Consider the following 22,500-nt stretch of genomic DNA (forward strand, 5'->3'; position numbering starts at 1 on the left):
TGCTGGTTGGGCGAGCCCGTCACACTCAATTGTGATTGGATGTTGAAGACGCCACTCACATTTTGTTCTATGTTGAAAACCACAGCAGAAATGTTAAGAGTGCAGGACATGAGCAAGACTATAACTTCTGACCGCAAAAAAAACCTTGCTCACACACAAAACACACATCTCAGTCATGACCTCTCCATGATCCTCTGTCTTTCCACTCGTTCACCTCTCTCTTTTTCAGTCTCTTTCTCTCTTTCTCTGAGTCAGTGTGACCGCTGGAAAAACAGAATGAAAGACTAATGGTCACAAACTCCTTACAGGACATTTAAAGGACAGCCAGAGCATTCCATGGAGCTACCTCAACTGACCCCGCTGTGTGTGTGTGTGTGTGTGTGTGTGTGTGTGTGTGTGTGTGTGTGTGTGTGTGTGTGTGTGTGTGCGTGCGTGCGTGCGTGCATGCGTGCGTGCATACATCTATTTGTGTGCGTATGCATGCATGCGTGAGCTTTATGATCTGTGAGGATGTGTGTCATATTGGTGGCAGTAGGAAGCAATATCCTTTATGGAACCAGAGAGACAGGCTTCATCCACACACACAGACAGGCCACTGCCAAGGTAGGAACTATGTTCCACTCAATACTTAATGGGCTGTGTAAGCCTGATTCCCTGTCTGGCAGTTAAGTCCCTCAAACTAGCGTCAAATGAAGGCATTAGATGTTGCTACCTAGTGCCAAAACAAATAAGTGAAATATTAGCTGTCACACAAAGGTTGTCTAGAAGGCTCACCAAGACCTGACAGAAGAAGAGGAGAGAATATGTTTTTAGAATGCAGGCCTACTGTTGGTCAAGTCACTAAGGAAATCACAGAGAGAGAGAGAGAGAGAGAGAGAGAGAGAGAGAGAGAGAGAGAGAGAGAGAGAGAGAGAGAGAGAGAGAGAGAGAGAGAGAGAGAGAGAGAGAGAGAGAGAGAGAGAGAGAGAGAGAGAAAGAGAGAGAGAGAGAGAGAGAGAGAGAGAGAGAGAGAGAGAGGACGGGAGGGCTGCTGAAAATGCTGAAAATGCTGTAGAAACATGGTTTCTTTGGGTTGGACATGGAACAGAAGACACAATTTCACAGCTTGGTAACCCCAGCTCTTACACTCCTATCACCTCACAAAAGAGACAAAACCATCAGACACACACCAGATAGGCCCGTCCTACATCAGAACCAACTGGCAACGGAATCCATGTGTGTCCATGCACGTCCTCAAATTGAACTAATCCTAAGCGTTCAGACGAACCCATCCCATAAACCTACTGTATGTTAATGCACACTCCTTCCTAATCAGCCTATGACTATGTTTCTTTGTAGAAATGTTTTTAAGCTCATCGTTTTCTTATTGTATAGTAATTTACTATGTACATTTACTGTAGACAAGGTCGTTTGCTTGTGCAATGAATTAATACAGTGTTCTGTATATCCTTTTTATAATCAACTGCAGTACTACCACAAATCACTGAGTGGCAGCAGTGATACATGTAATGAATTTAAAACACCACTATCAGATAAACTGGATGTAGTCATTGCATAGTGGTTTCACTATGTCTGTAAAAGGAGTGTGTGATTAACATATTTACAGTAGTTTAGAAAATAATGTTTTATTCTAATCTCCAAATGTCTCTCTGTCTCTGTCTCTGTCTCTGTCTCTGTCTCTGTCTCTGTCTCTGTCTCTCTCTCTCTCTCTCTCTCTCTCTCTCTCTCTCTCTCTGTCTCTGTCTCTCTCTCTCTCTCTCTCTCTCTCTCTCTCTCTCTCTCTCTCTCTCTCTCTGTCTCTCTCTCTCTCTCTCTCTCGCTCTCTCTCTCTCTCTCTCTCTCTGTCTCTCTCTCTCTCTCTCTCTCTCTAGCCCAGAGGGGTGATCGGACCATGTTGGTGCCATGTGATACAGAGTACCCAGCCTTTGTCTCAGAGAGAACCATAAAGGAGACCACTGGGAACATCGACTGTGAGGGATGCATCAAGTACGTCACAGTTTACACACACACACACACACACACACACACACACACACACACACACACACACACACACACACACACACACACACACACAATCAAATGCAGTCTATGGTGCAGTCTATGGTCCTTTATTTCCACTAGTACTGCTGTAAACAGTTAAAATGCACAGTTCATTACATATAGCCAGAGCTGTGGACTCGAGTCACATGACTTGGACTCCTGTCTGACTCGAGTCACACATTTGACCACAGATTTGATGACTTGAGACTGGACTTGGAGCTTCAAGACTCGGGACTCGACTTTGACTTGAGACTGATGACTTGAAATGATCTGTCCAGGTTTTGTAATGTCACTCATTTTGTGGCACAGTCTACATGGATTAATCGACATGCAGCCAGAGACAGTAGAGCTGCAGCATCACCCTGCAACATATTGGCTAGTGAAACACAATCGGCACTCTTATTGGACCAGCAAACTGTCAATCAACACAGGTCGGTGAGCAGGCGAAATATTGCTGATTTGTTGTAGGCTACAGCTATAGGATCTGGTGCAGCCCAAACGTCAAATTGTAGGGGGAGAGGATTGCCATAATAAATAAATATCCTGCTCCAAAAATGTTTACTGACCAAGAATATGTACTGTTACTTTGCAAGCTCACCAGCAATGGGGCAACAATTACTAGCATAGGTCTGTCTACTGGTCTTTTGGTATGTAACAATTGCTTAATATTGTTAATTGACTTATGAAGCTTGCACCATAGGCGTGGCTCTTCATTTGCAATCTTCAAACTCCCGCCAGTGGAGAGTGATTTTTTTCTCTTGTTGAAATTTTGGCTGTCGCTTTCACATTTAAATCCATAGGCCATGTGTTGTAAATATATATTCCATCTAATACTACAATAATTGCTAGCGTTTAATCGTTCCATTACCTTACTGTTTATTGGAACACCTAGACATTTCTGTTTCACGTTTGATAGGCCTACGATACGTTTTCATTTTATAGCCAATCGTTACGTACTCTGCTCTGAGTGGGCGCGATGTTTAAGGTACACGTGAACATTCGCAAAAGACTCATGAGGTGGAAGTTCTGTTTATTTAATTCAATGTATAGTTTCCTTTGTTCAGAGTTCCGTGTGTCTGTCGTGTTTGTTGTTCGTATTAGGAGCACGCGCGTCTTAGTGCACATAGAAATAGGTTACTGTACGCGGCCTGCGCTCCACGTTTTCGACTCAGGGTGTTGAATAAGAGAAAATGATTGTTACATGTTCGCATGGTGGTGGAATATCATTAATAAACATTACGTCTGATTAAGACGAATGTACAAATGTAACAATGGATGTGGAAATGTCCTTTACATTGTAGAACCAGTTTATTGTTTGTAATTGCCTATTGGATAATTCTTTGGTGCTTATTGTGCTTATTATGTAGATCTACCTGTTCATGTTAGACAGAATACATTTGGTTTCTCAGATAGGACAGGTTAAAGCCTGATACAGAGGCTATACCTTTAGGGCTATTGACCGTGTATATTTGTTAAATCGACTTGTATATTGTGTATGATATGGTCGAATCACCAAGAGCTGTAAATAAATCTACACTTGGACCTTGTGACTTGATACTTACTTGTGACTTGAATAATAGTGACTTGGTCCCACCTCTGCATAGAGCTGATTATCACAGTTATCAGCCATGGAGGATTCATGGTTTTCCTGTCACACACTTATAGACAAACATAGACCTATACACTGGCATGCCCACGTACATTCACACGTTTATACACACACTTATAGACAAACATAGACCTATACACTGGCATGCCCACGTACATTCACACGTTTATACACACACTTATAGACAAACATAGACCTATACACTGGCATGCCCACGTACATTCACACGTTTATACACACAGTCTCTCAAACACAGTTTGAAATGTGACCACAACACAAGCTGAGGGAGAGAGGAGTAGAAAAAAATAAAAAGGCTTCCTTTAGAAACGGGGAAATGAGTGTGGTCCCCATTAACAATTTGGGCTTCTCTGTCAGGCAATTGTGTTTTCTGAATCACTCCGATGGGCCCTTCATTGCTCCCAGCTGTGGAGCTGCCAAGGAAACTTAGAAGTGTCTCTGTCTGTCTGTCTGTGTGTGTGTGTGTGTGTGTGTGTGTGTGTGTGTGTGTGTGTGTGTGTGTGTGTGTGTGTGTGTGTGTGTGTGTGTGTGTGTGTGTGTGTGTGTGTGTGTGTGTGTGTGTGTGTGTGTGTGTGTGCGTGCGCGTGCGTGTGTGTGTGTGTGTGTTCTCTTTGGCTCTCAGGGTCAGGAGGGTAACCACAGCCCTGGGTGCCAGGATTAAATGCGGGTTGGGGTGCAGTCAGACACACACACACACACACACACACACACACACACACACACACACACACACACACACATGCAGGATATCTGTCACAAGGTATAGCCTTACTAATATTCAAACAGAAGAGAAGTCACCCAGGCAACGAACCCTAAAGCTAATCACACGCCACACAGATCCAAGTGAGCCTCTGTGATTGGCTGATCCCAGAGGGCCCAGGTATTTTAGCATTTACAGCCAATGGGTGAGTTGTGTCAGGCCTATATTTGAATAAATATGAATAAATCATAAGCGATGGATTGAACTCTGAACCCTAACTGAGAATCCGCGATTAATATAATCTTATTACATTTATCAGCGACAGGATTGGAAACACACCCACATACACATATACACACACACGTGCGCACACACACAGACACAAACACACGAACACACACATTAAACATCTGATGATGCTTTGAGAATAGCACATTGTTGTCAGTAGATGAATAGATGAAAGCAGTTTGAGTTGAGCAGGCAGAACTCTCAGTCTAACCCAACTTGTCGGTTTCCTATAAATCCTTTTTAAAGCACAATGAATTTGACAAAGTGAAATGGAGTTTTTATTTTGGTTATATGGAATTTTATAGCTCATATTAGTAATAGGGGATGTTGGTAATAAACATCTGGTTTATATTAGTGGCTGACTGAGAGATGTTCTCTTATTTTCATTGGGACACGTTTTAGCCTGTAGGAAATATATTCTCACAGCTCCACGGCTCTCCTCCACTGAACAACTCTTCAGTGTTTATTTAGTGAACTTTTAGTTTGTTACTTAAGAGCGGATTTGTGTGTGTGTGTGTGTGTGTGTGTTGTCTGTGTGTGTGTGTTGTCTGCGTGTGTGTGTGTGTGTTGTTTGTCTCTGTGTGTGTGTGTGTGTGTTGTCTGTCTGTCTGTGTGTGTGTGTGTTGTCTGTGTGTGTGTGTGCTTGTGCGCGTGCGTGCGTGCTGTTTATCTGTGTGTGTGTGTGTGTGTGTGTGTGTGTGTGTGTGTGTGTGTGTGTGTGTGTGTGTGTGTGTGTGTGTTGTCTGTCTGTGTGCATGTGTGTGTGGTCTGTCTGTGTGTGTGTGTGTGTGTGTGTGTGTGTGTGTGTGTGTGTGTGTGTGTGTGTGTGTGTGTGTGTGTGTGTGTGTGTGTGTGTGTGGTCTGTCTGTCTATGTGTGTGTGTGTGTGTGTGTGTGTGAGTGTGTGTGTGTGTGTGTGTGTGTGTGTGTGTGTGTGTGTGTGTGTGTGTGTGTGTGTGTGTGTGTGTGTGTGTGTTGTCTCTCTGTGTGCGTGTGTGTGTGTGGTCTGTCTGTGTGTGTGTGTGTGTGTGTGTGTGTGTGTGTGTGTGTGTCTGTGTGTGTCTGTGTGTGTGTGTGTGTGTGTGTGTGTGTGTGTTATATGAAGCAACTATCATACACCTGCGCTCAGGTTATGAAAGAGGAAACAAAGTGGCTGTAGTTTATGTTTTAGGCTCCAGAAGTGAATAGTTTTATTGCAGCGATACCACACATCTATTAGCCACAATACACAGGACCATCTATTGTCATCTTCAACTAACTCTGTCCTCTTTGAGAGACGTGTCCTTACGAAGCACATTCTGGTGTAGTCTGTTTAAAACACAAGACTTGAATATTATCCCTGGTGGCTGTTCCAACTGTACATTGTAAGTCAACATTAATGTGTATGTTATCAAGTGCACTAAAGTATACATCGTCCATAGTAGACAGGGTTCGTATTTTATACATTTTTGCATTTCAATTTTAGTTGTTATCCAGAGTGACTTACAATTAGTGCATTCATTTTAGGATAGCTAGATGAGACAATCACATTTCACAGTCGTAGCCAGTGGTGTAAAAATACTTTAAAGTACCACTTAAGGAGTTTTTGGGGGTATCTATACTTTATTTTACTATTTATATTTTTGACAACTTTTATTTTACTTCACTACATTCCTAAAGGAAATAATGTACTTTTAACTACATACATTGTCCTTGACACTGAAAAGTACTCGTTACATTTTGAATGCTTAGAGGGACAGGAAAATAGTCAAATTCACACACTTAACAGAACATCCCTGGTCATCCCTACTGCCTCTGATCTGGTGGACTCACTAAACAGAGAACATCCCTGGTCATCCCTACTGCCTCTGATCTGGTGGACTCACTAAACAGAGAACATCCCTGGTCATCCCTACTGCCTCTGATCTGGTGGACTCACTAAACAGAGAACATCCCTGGTCATCCCTACTGCCTCTGATCTGGCAGACTCACTAAACAGAGAACATCCCTGGTCATCCCTACTGCCTCTGATCTGGTGGACTCACTAAACAGAGAACATCCCTGGTCATCCCTACTGCCTCTGATCTGGAGGACTCACTAAACAGAGAACATCCCTGGTCATCCCTACTGCCTCTGATCTGGCAGACTCACTAAACAGAGAACATCCCTGGTCATCCCTACTGCCTCTGATCTGGCAGACTCACTAAACAGAGAACATCCCTGGTCATCCCTACTGCCTCTGATCTGGCAGACTCACTAAACAGAGAACATCCCTGGTCATCCCTACTGCCTCTGATCTGGTGGACTCACTAAACACAAATGCTTAGTTTGTAAATGATGTCTGACTGTTGGAATGTTCCCCTGGCTTTCCGTAAATTTAAAAACAAGAAAATTGTGCCGTCTGGTTTGCTTAATATCAGGAATTTGCAATGATTTATACTTTTACTTTTACTTTTGATACTTAAATATATTTTAAACCAAAGGCTTTTAGACTTTTACTGGGTGACTTTCACTTTTACTTGAGTCATTTTCTATTAAGGTATCTTTACTTTTACTCAAGTATGATAGTTGGGTACCTGTCCCACCACTGGTTGTAGCAAGTACATTTTCCTTCGATAAAGTGGTCACTGCTAATAGGGTTTACAGTATCACGCGGGTGGTACATATAATTCATACATGACCAAGAGTGGTATTTGATAGGGAAGTCATGGTATTCTTTATACTGCATGGTTAAGGGGTTAGAGCCATGAGAAAGGGCTACTTATTGCTTCTATGACACTTTTCTCCTCTGACTCCAATGCTGTGTGTTTGTGTGTGTTTGTGTGTGTCAGAAACACACAGTTCTGTGTGTTTGTGTGTGTCAGAAACACACCGTTCTGTGTGTTTGTGTGTGTCAGAAACACACCGTTCTGTGTGTTTGTGTGTGTCAGAAACACACCGTTCTGTGTGTTTGTGTTTGTCAGAAATACACCGTTCTGTGTGTTTGTGTGTGTCAGAAACACACCGTTCTGTGTGTTTGTGTGTGTCAGAAACACACCGTTCTGTGTGTTTGTTTGTGTCAGAAACACACAGTTCTGTGTGTTTGTGTGTGTCAGAAAGAAGCACACCGTTCTGTGTGTTTGTGTGTGTCAGAAATACATTGTTCTGTCTGTTTGTGTGTGTCTGAAACTCAGCGTTCTGTGTGTGAGTGTGTGTCAGAAGCACACCATTCTGTGTGTGAGTGTGTGTCAGAAAGAAGCACACCGTTCTGTGTGTGAGTGTGTGTCAGAAACACACCGTTCTGTGTGTGAGTGTGTGTCAGAAACACACCGTTCTGTGTGTTTGTGTGTGTCAGAAACACACCGTTCTGTGTGTTTGTGTGTGTCAGAAATACACCGTTCTGTGTGTTTGTGTGTGTCAGAAACACACCGTTCTGCGTGTTTGTGTGTGTCAGAAACACACCGTTCTGTGTGTGAGTGTGTGTCAGAAGCACACCGTTCTGTGTGTGAGTGTGTGCAGAGGTGGGAAAGGTACACAATTGTTGATAACTTAATATAAAATGTCTCAAGTAAAAGTGAAAGTCACCCAGTAAAATAATAATTGTGTAGAAGTCTAAAACTCTGTTTTAAATGTACTTAAGTACAGAGGTGGAAAAAGTACTGAATCGTCATACTTGAGTAAAAGTACAAAGTAAAAGTAAATGCTATACATCAAATTCCTTGTATTTAGCAAACCAGACGGCACAATTTCCTTTTGTATGACTGTTTTTGACAGCCAGGGGAACACTCCAACACTCAGACATCATTTACAGACAGCCAGGGGAGCACTCCAACACTCAGACATCATTTACAGACAGCCAGGGGAACACTCCAACACTCAGACATCATTTACAGACAGCCAGGGGAACACTCCAACACTCAGACATCATTTACAGACAGCCAGGGGAACACTCCAACACTCAGACATCATTTACAGACAGCCAGGGGAACACTCCAACACTCAGACATCATTTACAGATAGCCAGGGGAACACTCCAACACTCAGACATCATTTACAGACAGCCAGGGGAACACTCCAACACTCAGACATCATTTACAGACAGCCAGGGGAACACTCCAACACTCAGACATCATTTACAGACAGCCAGGGGAACACTCCAACACTCAGACATCATTTACAGACAGCCAGGGGAACACTCCAACACTCAGACATCATTTACAGACAGCCAGGGGAACACTCCAACACTCAGACATCATTTACAGACAGCCAGGGGAACACTCCAACACTCAGACATCATTTACAGACAGCCAGGGGAACACTCCAACACTCAGACATCATTTACAGACAGCCAGGGGAACACTCCAACACTCAGACATCATTTACAGACAGCCAGGGGAACACTCCAACACTCAGACATCATTTACAGACAGCCAGGGGAACACTCCAACACTCAGACATCATTTACAGACAGCCAGGGGAACACTCCAACACTCAGACATCATTTACAGACAGCCAGGGGAACACTCCAACACTCAGACATCATTTACAGACAGCCAGGGGAACACTCCAACACTCAGACATCATTTACAGACAGCCAGGGGAGCACTCCAACACTCAGACATCATTTACAGACAGCCAGGGGAACACTCCAACACTCAGACATCATTTACAGACAGCCAGGGGAACACTCCAACACTCAGACATCATTTACAGACAGCCAGGGGAACACTCCAACACTCAGACATCATTTACAGACAGCCAGGGGAACACTCCAACACTCAGACAAAGGAAGCATTTGTGTTTAGTGAATCCACCAGATCAGAAGCTGTAGGGATTACCAGGGATGTTCTCTTGATAAGAGTGTGAATTGAACCTTTTTCCTGTCCTGCTAAGCATTCAAATTGTAACTAGGACTTTTGGGTGTCAGGGGAAACGTATGGAGTAAAAGCACACCATTTTCTTTAGGAATGTAGTGAAGTAAAAGTAGTCAAAAATATAAATAGTAAAGTAAAGTACAGATACCCCAAAAAACGACTTAACTAATACTTTAAAGTATTTTTACTTAAGTATTTTACACCACTGAGTGTGTGTACACACATACAGTGGGGTCTGAAATGATTGACATCCTTGAATAAGATGAGCAAAATGACTGTATCAAATAAATAATTTAAATGCTGAGCTATATTGTATGCTCCAAAAAAATGTGAGATTTTGTAACCTGTTAAACTCTGAGCGGTTGTTTTGGACCTGGTACCTGGTCCGCGGAGCTTAAGCTGGACCCACTCAGTCAATTTCAGTCAGAAAATAGAAAGGGACATATCATTCCAAAGCTACAGCACTTGTCTTTTTACTGCTGGCGATGTCATTGTTACAGGATAACTTAAAAGCCCCGGTCGCCACGGTCATTTTATGACATAAGGCTTGAAAATCCTTTCAGCTATTTTCGCACAGATCAAACGCATCTGGTTTCAAGTGGCCAAGTCACGCCATGTGATCTTCTGCTGCGATCTAGTGGACGGACTGGAAATCATACATGAGATCAGATTACATCAGTGAAAGGTTACGACTTCAGCTATCTCCTCATATGAGATCAGATTACATCAGTGAAAGGTTACGACTTCAGCTATCTCCTCATATGAGATCAGGTTACATCAGTGAAAGGTTACGACTTCAGCTATCTCCTCATATGAGATCAGATTACATCAGTGAAAGGTTACGACTTCAGCTATCTCCTCATATGTACATTCCTTTAAGACAAGACGCGAAGACATGGCACTTTGCCCAAGCCCTGCACTTTTAAAATGTCTGTGTTCCTATGGGAATTTATGCATGTTTTAGTGTGACTACACATTTCAGTTAATTATTATAGCTCTCGTCTTTGGCCAATCAGTGTCATTTTGTAAATGCCGGATCTCCATGACAACACGCATCATTCCCTCATGTTTAGTCAAAATCGGCCCAGTGCTGTCTGAGATATTGCGTGAGACTAATGAACATACAAACATACATACGGATGGAGACCGATCCACAGCCCCCTTCCCGATTTCATTGCGGGGGACAATAATGACATTAAAATTATTTTAGAGCTTTTTAATGGAAGTTAAAAAACATTCAGTTTTGCCAAAACACTGAAAATATTCCATTGTCTTTTTAAGGTCCACATTGGGTAGACATCAATAGAGAAATTGGAAATTACTATGAAATAATAAAATATTTCAGTTGTGTATATGACTTAGTATATATTTGATGAATTATTATTTTCACTCCTTAAAGTCATCATCTTATCTCTGATCAGGCAGAAGCAGCAAGCCAGCCAGACAACGTTCTCTCTGTGCTCCAAATACTGTACTGTACTGTCTGTAGTCAACCTAGTTAGCCAGGCAAGCCTGCCTCAGTATGCTGCAGAGCTGTCTGACAAAATAATGTACTAGTTCTTCAAAGTAGATAAGGCATACTTTCACGAACTGTCTCTATCCTTCTCTCTCCTTGTGTTTGTACATTCCTCTCTCATGCGGTCTGTGTGTATCTAACATAAAGTAGCAGGCGTAAAGGTTTATCTATCTCTGTCTGAGCCAGAAAGAATAGGCGCAATGGATTATTGTAGTCATTGTAGCTAAACTAGTTTGAATATTTGCTGACTGAAAACTCCCTTCAGCCCAGCGTCCCACATAGTTCTTGACTTGATTTCTGTCATTAATTTTTTTGATTTCTGTCTAGAGAAACAGAGCGTTTGGCTCACAAAAAAAATAGAACTAAATGGAATTAAAATGATTGAACCAACATTGGTCAACAACTAAAAAACAACATATTAGTTAATCGCTCAGCGCCAGCATGTTTAGAGCGCCACCATTAGGTAAAGGTCCTAACCTTTTTTTATTATTTCTATTTGTTTTAGGATCATTGGTGACATATTTTATTTCAAATCTAGACTATCAAATGTCTTTTTCCCAAACATGGAGACAATTTGGGAACCAACCCTCCCCGCAAAATAAAGAAAATATATATACAGTGCCTTCAGAAAGTATTTATACCCCTTGACTTATTCCACATTTTGTTGTGTTACAGCCTGAATTCAACATTTATTAATTATTATTATTTTTCTCATCCATCCACACACAAAACCCTATCATGACAAATTGAAAACATGGTTTTAGAAATGTTTGTACATTTATTGAAAATTAAATATAGAAATATCTCATTTACATAATTATGAGCCAATACATGTTAGAATCATCTTAGGCTCACAGCTGCAATCTCTGCCGATCTGGTTAAGTCTCTAAAAGCTTTGCACACTTGGATTGTACAATTTTACAATATTTGTATTTGTTTAATTCTTCAAGCTCTCTCAAGTTGGTTGTTGATCATTGCTAGACAGCCATTTTCAAGTCTTGCGATAGGTTTACAAGCTGATTTAAGTCAAAACTCAAACTAGGCCACTTAGGAACATACAATGGTAAACAACTTCAGTGTATAATTGGCCTTGTGTTTTAGGTTGTTTTAGGTTATTGTCCTGCTGAAAGGTGAATTTGTCTCCTAGTGTCTGTTGAGAAGCAGACTGAATGAACTTTTCCTCTATCCTCTGTCTTTCCAGCATTGCTCTATTCCATTTATTTTTATCCTGAAAAACTCTCTAGTTCTTGCGGATAACATGATGCAGCGACCATGCTTGAAAATATGAAGAATGGTGCTCAGGGATGTGTTGTGTTGGATTTGACCCAATCATAACACTCTAGTTGTAGTTCATTTCTTTGCCACATGTTTTCCAGCATTACTTTAGTGCCTTCTTGCAAACAGGATGCATGTTTTGGAATATTTTTATTCTATACAGACTTCCTTCTTTTCCCTCTGTAATTTAAGTTAATATTGTGGAGTAACTACAATGTTGTTGATCCATCCTCAGTTTTCTCCTATCACAGCCATTAAACTCTGTAACTGTTTTAAAGTCATCAATTGTCTCATGGTGAAATCCCTGAGTGGCTTCCTTCTTCTCCAGCAACTGAGTTACGAATGATACCTTTATCTTCGTAGTGACTGGGTATATTGATACACCATCCAAAGTGTAATTATTAACTTCACCATTCTCAAAGGGATGTTCAATGTCTGCTTTTATTATTTTTACCCATCTACCAATAGGAATTGGGGAATTGGAAAACCTCCCTGGTCTTTGTTGTTGAATCTGTGTTTGAAATTCACTGCTCGACTGAGGGATCTTGCAGATAATTGAATGTGTGGTGAGGCAGTCATTCAAAAAGAGATGAGGTAGTCATTCTAAAATCATGTTAAACACTATGCACACAGAGAAAATCCATGCAACTTATTATGTGAGTTGTTAAGCAAATTTGAATACTTATTGTCTCAATACATTTCAGCTGTTAAATTATTATTTTTATTTTTTTCTAAAAACATAATTCCACTTGGACATTATGGGGTATTGTGTAGGACAGTGACTCAACATCTACATTTAATCCATTTTAAATTCAGGCTGGAACACAACATCTACATTTAATCCATTTTAAATTCAGGCTGGAACACAACATCTACATTTAATCCATTTTAAATTCAGGCTGGAACACAACATCTACATTTAATCCATTTTAAATTCAGGCTGGAACACAACATCTACATTTAATCCATTTTAAATTCAGGCTGGAACACAACATCTACATTTAATCCATGTTAAATTCAGGCTGGAACACAACAAAATGTGTAAAAAGTCAAGGGGTGTGAATACTTTCTGAAGGCTCTGTATACAGTGCAGTGCATTCGGGAAGTATTTCGATTCCTTCACTGGGCACCATAAAGGCCTGATTGGTGGAGTGCTGCAGAGATGGTTGTCCTTCTGGAAGGTTCGCCCATCTGCAAAGAGGAACTCTAGACCTCTGCCAGAGTGACCATCAGGTTCTTGGGCACCTCCCTGACCAAGGCCCTTATCCCCCCGATTGCTCAGTTTGACCGGGCTGCCAGCTCTAGGAAGAGTTTTGGTGGTTCCAAACTTCTTCCATTTATTAATGATGGAGGCCAATGTGTTCTTGGGGACCTTCAATGCTGCATTTTTTAATGCCCTTCCCCAGATCTGTGCCTCGACACAATCCTGTCTCGGAGCTAAACGGACAATTCCTTCGACCTCATGGCTTGGTTTTTGCTCTAACATGCACTGTCAACTGTGGAACGTTATATAGGCAGATGTGTGCCTTTCCATATCATGTCCAATCAATTTACCACAGGTGGACTCCAATCAAGTTGTAGAAACATCTCAAGGATGATCAATGTAAACAGGATGCACCTGAGCTCAATTTCATAAATGCTTATGAAAATAAGGCATTCCTGTTTTTGTTTTCTACACATTTGCAAACATTTCACAAAACCTGTTTTCACTTTGTCATTATGGGGTATTGTGCGTAGAATGCTGAGGAAATGTTTTTATTTAATCCATTTTTAGAATAAGGCTGTAACGTAACAAAATGTGGAAAAGGTCAAGGTGTCTGAATACTTTCGAAGGCACTGTATATATATATACAGTGCCTTGCGAAAGTATTCGGCCCCCTTGAACTTTGCGACCTTTTGCCACATTTCAGGCTTCAAACATAAAGATATAAAACAGTATTTTTTTGTGAAGAATCAACAACAAGTGGGACACAATCATGAAGTGGAACGACATTTATTGGATATTTCAAACTTTTTTAACAAATCAAAAACTGAAAAATTGGGCGTGCAAAATTATTCAGCCCCCTTAAGTTAATACTTTGTAGCGCCACCTTTTGCTGCGATTACAGCTGTAAGTCGCTTGGGGTATGTCTCTATCAGTTTTGCACATCGAGAGACTGAAATTTTTTCCCATTCCTCCTTGCAAAACAGCTCGAGCTCAGTGAGGTTGGATGGAGAGCATTTGTGAACAGAAGTTTTCAGTTCTTTCCACAGATTCTCGATTGGATTCAGGTCTGGACTTTGACTTGGCCATTCTAACACCTGGATATGTTTATTTTTGAACCATTCCATTGTAGATTTTGCTTTATGTTTTGGATCATTGTCTTGTTGGAAGACAAATCTCTGTCCCAGTCTCAGGTCTATTGCAGACCATTTCTTCCAGAATGGTCCTGTATTTGGCTCCATCTTCCCATCAATTTTAACCATCTTCCCTGTCCCTGCTGAAGAAAAGCAGGCCCAAACCATGATGCTGCCACCACCTTGTTTGACAGTGGGGATGGTGTGTTCAGGGTGATGAGCTGTGTTGCTTTTACGCCAAACATAACGTTTTGCATTGTTGCCAAAAAGTTCAATTTTGGTTTCATCTGACCAGAGCACCTTCTTCCACATGTTTGGTGTGTCTCCCAGGTGGCTTGTGGCAAACTTTAAACAACACTTTTTATATCTTTAAGAAATGGCTTTCTTCTTGCCACTCTTCCATAAAGGCCAGATTTGTGCAATATACGACTGATTGTTGTCCTATGGACAGAGTCTCCCACCTCAGCTGTAGATCTCTGCAGTTCATCCAGAGTGATCATGGGCCTCTTGGCTGCATCTCTGATCAGTCTTCTCATTGTATGAGCTGAAAGTTTAGAGGGACGGCCAGGTCTTGGTAGATTTGCAGTGGTCTGATACTCCTTCTATTTCAATATTATCGCTTGCACAGTGCTCCTTGGGATGTTTAAAGCTTGGGAAATCTTTTTGTATCCAAATCCGGCTTTAAACTTCTTCACAACAGTATGTCGGACCTGCCTGGTGTGTTCCTTGTTCTTCATGATGCTCTCTGTGCTTTTAACGGACCTCTGAGACTATCACAGTGCAGGTGCATTTATACGGAGACTTGATTACACACAGGTGGATTGTATTTATCATCATTAGTCATTTAGGTCAACATTGGATCATTCAGAGATCCTCACTGAACTTCTGGAGAGAGTTTGCTGCACTGAAAGTAAAGGGGCTGAATAATTTTGCACGCCCAATTTTTCAGTTTTTGATTTGTTAAAAAAGTTTGAAATATCCAATAAATGTCGTTCCACTTCATGATTGTGTCCCACTTGTTGATTCTTCACAAAAAAATACAGTTTTATATCTTTATGTTTGAAGCCTGAAATGTGGCAAAAGGTCGCAAAGTTCAAGGTGTCTGAATACTTTCGAAGGCACTGTATAAATATATGCATGTATTTTTGTGCTTTTCTTTGCATGCTGTTGCTCTGGCTCTGTAATTGAATCCCACACCTGTATTGGAATCCAAAGGTTCTTACCTTTCTAACGGTGGTAAGCATGTGTTTGTAGGACTTATAGTTTGGAAACAGTTTTGAAACAGAAATGTTCCTAATGTTTCAGCCTCCTGTCAGAGGCAACAGGTTTTTTATCAAAACGTCCTGCTACTGGGTAAAGTTCATGATGCCTTTGACCTTAACAAGGGTCCAAGGACCAGTGAAATAGCCCCTTAACATCGAAGATCCAACACCATATTTTACAGTTGTTATGGGGTTATTTTCTGCTCATGCATTCCCATTTTGACGACCAAACCCACCACTTGTGCTTGGCCAAAGAGCTCTAGTTTCATGTAATCCAACAAATGTAAACGCATCGGCACTTGGATTGGAACCAGTGCTTTGGTCAGATTACATGAAAATAGAGCTCTTTGATACACTGGGCTGAGTTAGAATAGGTTAGGCTGGGCTGGGTTAGAATGGGCTGAGTTGGACAGGGCTTGAATCGACTGTGCTGAGTTAGGTTAGGATGGACTGGGCTTGAATAGACTGTGCTGAGTTAGGTTAGGATGGACTGGGCTTGAATAGACTGTGCTGGACAGGGATTTTTTTGCAATTGGTATCCTTGGGCAGCGTGTTTTTGGGTCGCCTAGTCCAAACAGTGTAAACTGTTTTTTTTATAAATTCATTTTCGGGATGGAAAAACACTTTCAGTGTAAACTTAAAAGACTTAAAGAAGATGTAAAGTTTGTAGAAAATATAATGGAGCTACATAATATAATCTTTGAGAACTGTAACGACGTTCGTCTGTAGGAGGAGAAGCGGACCAAAAAGCAACGTGGTGGTTATTCATGTTCTTTAATGGAAAACTGAACGATACATGAAATAACTCAAATCTACAAAACAACAAACGGAACGTGAAAACCTATACAGCCTATCCTGTGACAACAAACACAGTGACAGGAACAATCACCCACAAACACACAGTGAAACCCAGGCTACCTAAGTATGATTCTCAATCAGAGACAACTAATGACACCTGCCTCTGATTGAGAACCATACTAGGCCGAAAACATAGAAATGCCCCAAAACATAGAAAAACAAACATAGACTGCCCACCCAACTCACGCCCTGACCATACTAAATAAATACAAAACAACGGAAATAGAGGTCAGAACGTGACAAGAACTAACAATAACCAAAATAAAATCTAGACAATCAGTGTTTGAGCAAAATGCATAGAGTTGCAGGGAGTTTGCTTTACGGCCACATTTGATATTTTCTCCATGACATAACGTGTAGAATCGTAGATAATTAGCTTTCAAACTACAAAAATGTCTCTCAGCTCCATGTAGAATTGCAGGAAATTGGCTTAAAAATTCAAACATTTCTCTGCACAGCTAAGATGGGGGCCTCTAAAACTAGACTGGGCTGAGTTAGGGTAAACTGGGTTGGACTGGGTTAGACTGTGCTGAGTTAGGGTAACTGGGTTGGACTGGGTTAGACTGTGCTGAGTTAGGGTAAACTGAGTTGGACTGGGTTAGTCTGGGCTGAGTTAGGGTAAACTGGGTTGGACTGGGTTAGTCTGGGCTGAGTTAGGGTAAACTGGGTTGGACTGGGTTAGACTGGGCTGAGTTAGGATAAACTGGGTTGGACTGGGTTAGTCTGGGCTGAGTTAGGGTAACTGGGTTGGACTGGGTTAGTCTGGGCTGAGTTGGAGTAACTGGGTTGGACTGGGTTAGACTATGCTGAGTTAGGGTGACTGGGTTAGATCGCTCTGAGTTAGGGTAACTTGGTTGGACTGGGTTAGACTGCTCTGAGTTAGTGTAACTTGGTTGGACTGGGTTAGACTGCTCTGAGTTAGGGTAATTGGGTTGGACTGGGTTAGTCTGGGCTGAGTTGGAGTAACTGGGTTGGACTGGGTTAGACTAGGGTATGTTAAGCTGGAGAGGCTGTATATTTAGTCAGGCTACTTTCCTCTGAAGGTTCTTTTGCGGAGATCCTGTATTCGTGCATGCGTGTCTGTAGGCGAGCGTGCGTGCGTGTCTCCTTCTCCTTTGAGGAGATCCACTAGTGATAAATGCATTACAGTGAGAGACATAAATCACAGTCGGTGGAAAAGAGAGGGGGTCAGAGAGAAAGACAAAGAGAGAGTGAGAGAGAAAGAAGAGATCATCTTTACGGCCTCTCCTGTTCATAAACCCTATGCTGAGACATAAATCACTAACCAGGAGGCCAGATCAGACAGTGTCTCCTCGGCCAGTTAAACCCAGCCATGGGAAGATCTGGAACTCGAGGAACTGGAGTCTGCTTCCCATTTCTCTCCTTTGGAGTGTTTTATATTCTGCAACACTTCATCGGTGAGGGCCTTGGATGGGCCGTGTGTGTGGGGGGGGGTTAGAATATGTATATGTGCCTTTGCGTGCGTGCGTGTGCGTGTGCGTGTGCGTGTGCGTGTGTGTGTGTGTGTGTGTGTGTGTGTGTGTGTGTGTGTGCAACACACCGAGACAAGGCATATTTTTTTGACACATGCCCATTGGAATCTTTTCAAAGTGTCCCCCTGTTACACTGGTACTGTAATCTGAAGTCAATCTGAAGTGTACATCTCGCTCTCTCTCCCCTCCATCTCTCTCTCTCTTTCTCCTCCATCTCTCTCTCTTTCTCCTTCATCTCTCTTTCTCCTTCATCTCTCTCTCTTTCTCCTCCATCTCTCTCTCTCTCTTTCTCTTTAATCTCTCTCTCTTTCTCCTCCATCTCTCTCTCTTTCCCCTCCTTCTCTCTATTTCTCCTCCATCTCTCTCTCTTTCCCCTCCATCTCTCTATTTCTCCTCCATCTCTCTATTTCTCCTCCATCTCTCTCTCTTTTTTTCGCCCTTTCCCTTCCTCTGTGTTTTCCTATTGGCAGATCATTTGTGATCCAGCAGATCCCCAGCAGTAATCTCTTCATGGTGGTGGTAGACAACAAGTGTGACTGTTCTGATGCTGCTCCAATCACCATGGACCCCATCGAGATCATGTATATCCTTATCACAGAGACCGGTTGGAAGGGGTGGACTGGTGGAGTAAAGGGTGAAATCGGGGACAGTGGGGTGTGGATATGTGTAGGGGTGTGGACAGGGGAACAGGGGGAGAGGATGTGGTGTAAGGCATGAGTGGCACAGTACAGAGGTACGGGTAGAATTGATTTCACATCTCTCGAACTCAGGGAGTGAATGTGTTTTTGAGTGTGTGTGTGAGCCGACCGCAAAATGTAGCAAAACCTCCAGGGTTTTCATTAAAGCTTGTCTGACTTCAATATGATCAGTGATCACCTCCCACGGCCCCTTCGGTTGGCTCCACAGCTGCTTATTCAGGGGCTGTCACACAGTAAAAAGAAAAACAACGTTATTCCCTTCTCATGTATTTTGATACACACAACTTATTTCTCCTTTTTCACCCCATGAATTCCAGTGTCAGCATCATTATGGTCAGTGAGTTATTGTTTTGTATCCTCTGAGAGGAACGATGGGAAAAACAGAGATCGCTTTAATTTGCGGGCGGGTTTGGTGAGAGTTTGTTTGCCCTTTGCTCCGTTAGTTGGATGAAAGAGCTGTGTCTGTGTGTGTGTGTGTGTGTGAGCATATGTGTGTGAAAGTGCATGTGTGTGTGCATGTGCGTGTGTGTGTGCGTGTGTGCCTGTGCGCGTGCATGTTTGGGTACGAGATCTGAGGCTGGAGGGCTGAGGGTTTCAAACAATGCATGGCGCTCTAACAGATGGACTGTTTCACAACGGAGTGTGTGTGTTTGTGTGTGTGTGTGTGTGTGTGTGTGTGTGTGTGTGTGTGTGTGTGTGTGTGTGTGTGTGTGTGTGTGAGTATGTGTGGGTGTGTGTGTGTGTGTGTGTGTGTGTGTGTGTGTGTGTGTGTGTGTGTGTGTGTGTGTGTGTGTGTGTGTGTGACTGAGTGCGTTCGTGTGTGATGTTTCATAAGGGACTGTGCTAGTGATGGGGGCCTGATCAATAGCAGACGCTGAGCTACAGTATAGAGAGGCCAGGCTGCAAGCCTGCTGGAAGAACACAGCTCCTAGTTACAACCATGGAATTGCAATGAAAAGAAGGGAAATTCCTATCCAAAGCAATATTCACTTTAGCGTTGATCTGTTGTCATATGTTGTCTGGGATACATTGTTGTAGCAAGTAGGGTGCTTGTGTGAGGTGCTCCTTATATTGTGGCACGCTGCTTTGAATGTGGACCAGTAGTGTGCTCTACTGTGAAGTCTCCCATGCGTTCCTTGACTGCGGCTGCACATAACGAGTCTCTGAAGTGTGAACGACTGAAGTTCCAGAAGGACCGGAGACGACCTGACTCCTGCCACCCCTTCCACCCAGAGGTAACCAAACCCAACCACATCACAACCACATCACAACCTAACCTCCTGCCACCCCTTCCACCCAGAGGTAACCAAACCCAACCATATCACAACCACATCACAACCTAACCTTCTGCCACCCCTTCCACCCAGAGGTAACCAAAACCAACCATATCACAACCACATCACAACCTAACCTTCTGCCACCCCTTCCACCCAGAGGTAACCAAACCCAACCATATCACAACCACATCACAACCTAACCTTCTGCCACCCCTTCCACCCAGAGGTAACCAAACCCAACCATATCACAACCACATCACAACCTAACCTCCTGCCACCCCTTCCACCCAGAGGTAACCAAACCCAACCACATCACAACCATAGCCCAACCTAACCTCCTGCCACCCCTTCCACCCAGAGGTAACCAAACCATAACCATTCCCCAACCACACCACAACTACACAATAACTTGACCGTAGCTTCACCATACTGTAACAATGGATTAAACCTTTGCTGGGCCATGAATGAATCTGTCTCTGACTCTATCTCTCTCTATCTCTCACTCTATCTCTCTTTCTTTCTCTCTCTATATCTCTCTCTGTCTCTCTCTCTCTCTGTTTCTCTCTCTCTGTCTTTATCTTTCTCTCTCTCTCCATCTCACTTTCTCTTTCTCTTGCTGCAGGAGAACTCTATGGAGTGTGGAGGAGCTCTCAACCTCTCCCCATCACTAATGGCAACACTGCTCTGCCTGCTGCTGGTGCTGTTTCCTAGGTGACCAGGGCTGGCCACGCCCCCCAATCCCAGGCTTGGCTGGGATTGGCTCGGCTCGGCATGCACATGAATCCCTGACTACGCCACAGATCATTTAAAAAAATCACAAACCAACCCCTAGCCCTTCCCCTAGCCCTCTCCTAGCCCTCCCCCTAGCCATTCCCCTAGCCCTCCCCTGGCTCTAGGCTTCTTCTACCCTTTCCCCTAGCCCTTCCCCTAGCCTTTCAACTAGCTCTTCTCCTAGCCCTAGCCTTTCCCCTAGCCTTTCCCCTAGCCCTTCCCCTAGCCCTCCCCCTAGCTCTCCCCCTAGCCCTTCCCCAAATACCACCCCCTAGCCCTTCCCCAAAGCCCTCCCCCTAGCCCTCCCCTAGCCCTTCCCCAAAGCCCTCCCCCTAGCCCTTCCCAAAAGCCCTTCCCCCAGCCTTTCCCCTAGCCTTTCCCCTAGCCCTTCCCTTAGACTTTCCCCTAGCTCTTCTCCTAGCCCTAGCCTTTCCCCTAGCCTTTCCCCTAGCCCTTCCCATAGCCTTTCCCCTAGCCCTTCCCCTAGCCCTCCCCCTAGCTCTCCCCCTAGCCCTTCCCCAAATACCACCCCCTAGCCCTTCCCCAAAGCCCTCCCCCTAGTCCTCCCCTAGCCCTTCCCCAAAGCCCTCCCCCTAGCCATTCCCAAAAGCCCTTCCCCTAGCCCTTCCCCTAGCCCTTCCCCTAGCCCTTCCCAAAAGCCCTTCCCCTAGCTCTTCCCCTAGACTTTCCTCTAGCCCTCCCCTAGCCCTTCCCCTAGTCTTTCCCCTAGCCCTCCCATAGCCCTTCCCCTAGCTCTTCCCCTAGCCCTTCCCCTAGCTCTTCCCCTAGCCCTTCCCCTAGCCCTTCCCCTAGCCCTTCCCCTAGCTCTTCCCCTAGCCCTCCCCTAACCCTTCCCCTAGCCATCCCCCTAGCCCTCCCTCTAGCCCTTCCACTAGCCGTTCCCCTAGCCCTCCCCTAGCCCTTCCCCTAGCTCTTCGCCTAGCGCTTCCCCTAGCCCTTCCCCTAGCCCTCCCCCTAGCCCTTCCCCTAGCCCTTCCCCTAGCCCTCCCCCTAGCTCTTCCCCTAGCCCTTCCCCTAGCTCTTCGCCTAGCCCTTCCCCTAGCTCTTCGCCTAGCCCTTCCCCTAGCCTTTCCCCTAGTCCTTCCCCTAGCCTTTCCCCTAGCTCTTCTCCTAGCCCTAGCCTTTCCCCTAGCCTTTCCCCTAGCCCTTCCCATAGCCTTTCCCCTAGCCCTTCCCCTAGCCCTCCCCCATAGCTCTCCCCCTAGCCCTTCCCCAAATACCACCCACAAGCCCTTCCCCAAAGCCCTCCCCCTAGTCCTCCCCTAGCCCTTCCCCAAAGCCCTCCCCCTAGCCCTTCCCAAAAGCCCTTCCCCTAGCCCTTCCAATAGCCCTTCCCCTAGCCCTTCCCCTAGCCCTTCCCAAAAGCCCTTCCCCTAGCTCTTCCCCTAGACTTTCCTCTAGCCCTCCCCTAGCCCTTCCCCTAGTCTTTCCCCTAGCCCTCCCATAGCCCTTCCCCTAGCTCTTCCCCTAGCCCTTCCCCTAGCTCTTCCCCTAGCCCTTCCC

General features: G+C 43.9%; 1 protein-coding gene across 1 annotated transcript in view; it reads left to right on the forward strand.

The window, feature by feature from the left end:
- LOC139368897 (calcium channel, voltage-dependent, alpha 2/delta subunit 3a) overlaps positions 1 to 21,021 on the forward strand; it is a 249,861-nt gene extending 228,840 nt beyond the window's left edge. The window contains exons 32-35 of the mRNA XM_071108374.1: positions 1,872 to 1,986; positions 18,701 to 18,813; positions 20,081 to 20,163; positions 20,828 to 21,021. Coding sequence (XP_070964475.1) covers positions 1,872 to 1,986; positions 18,701 to 18,813; positions 20,081 to 20,163; positions 20,828 to 20,920 — 404 coding nt within the window. The 3' untranslated portion in view covers positions 20,921 to 21,021. The remainder of the gene's footprint in view (positions 1 to 1,871; positions 1,987 to 18,700; positions 18,814 to 20,080; positions 20,164 to 20,827) is intronic.
- The last annotated feature ends 1,479 nt before the right edge of the window (positions 21,022 to 22,500 follow it).

This window comes from Oncorhynchus clarkii, chromosome 16, assembly GCF_045791955.1.
Source record: "Oncorhynchus clarkii lewisi isolate Uvic-CL-2024 chromosome 16, UVic_Ocla_1.0, whole genome shotgun sequence".
NCBI classification, from domain to species: Eukaryota; Metazoa; Chordata; class Actinopteri; order Salmoniformes; family Salmonidae; genus Oncorhynchus; species Oncorhynchus clarkii.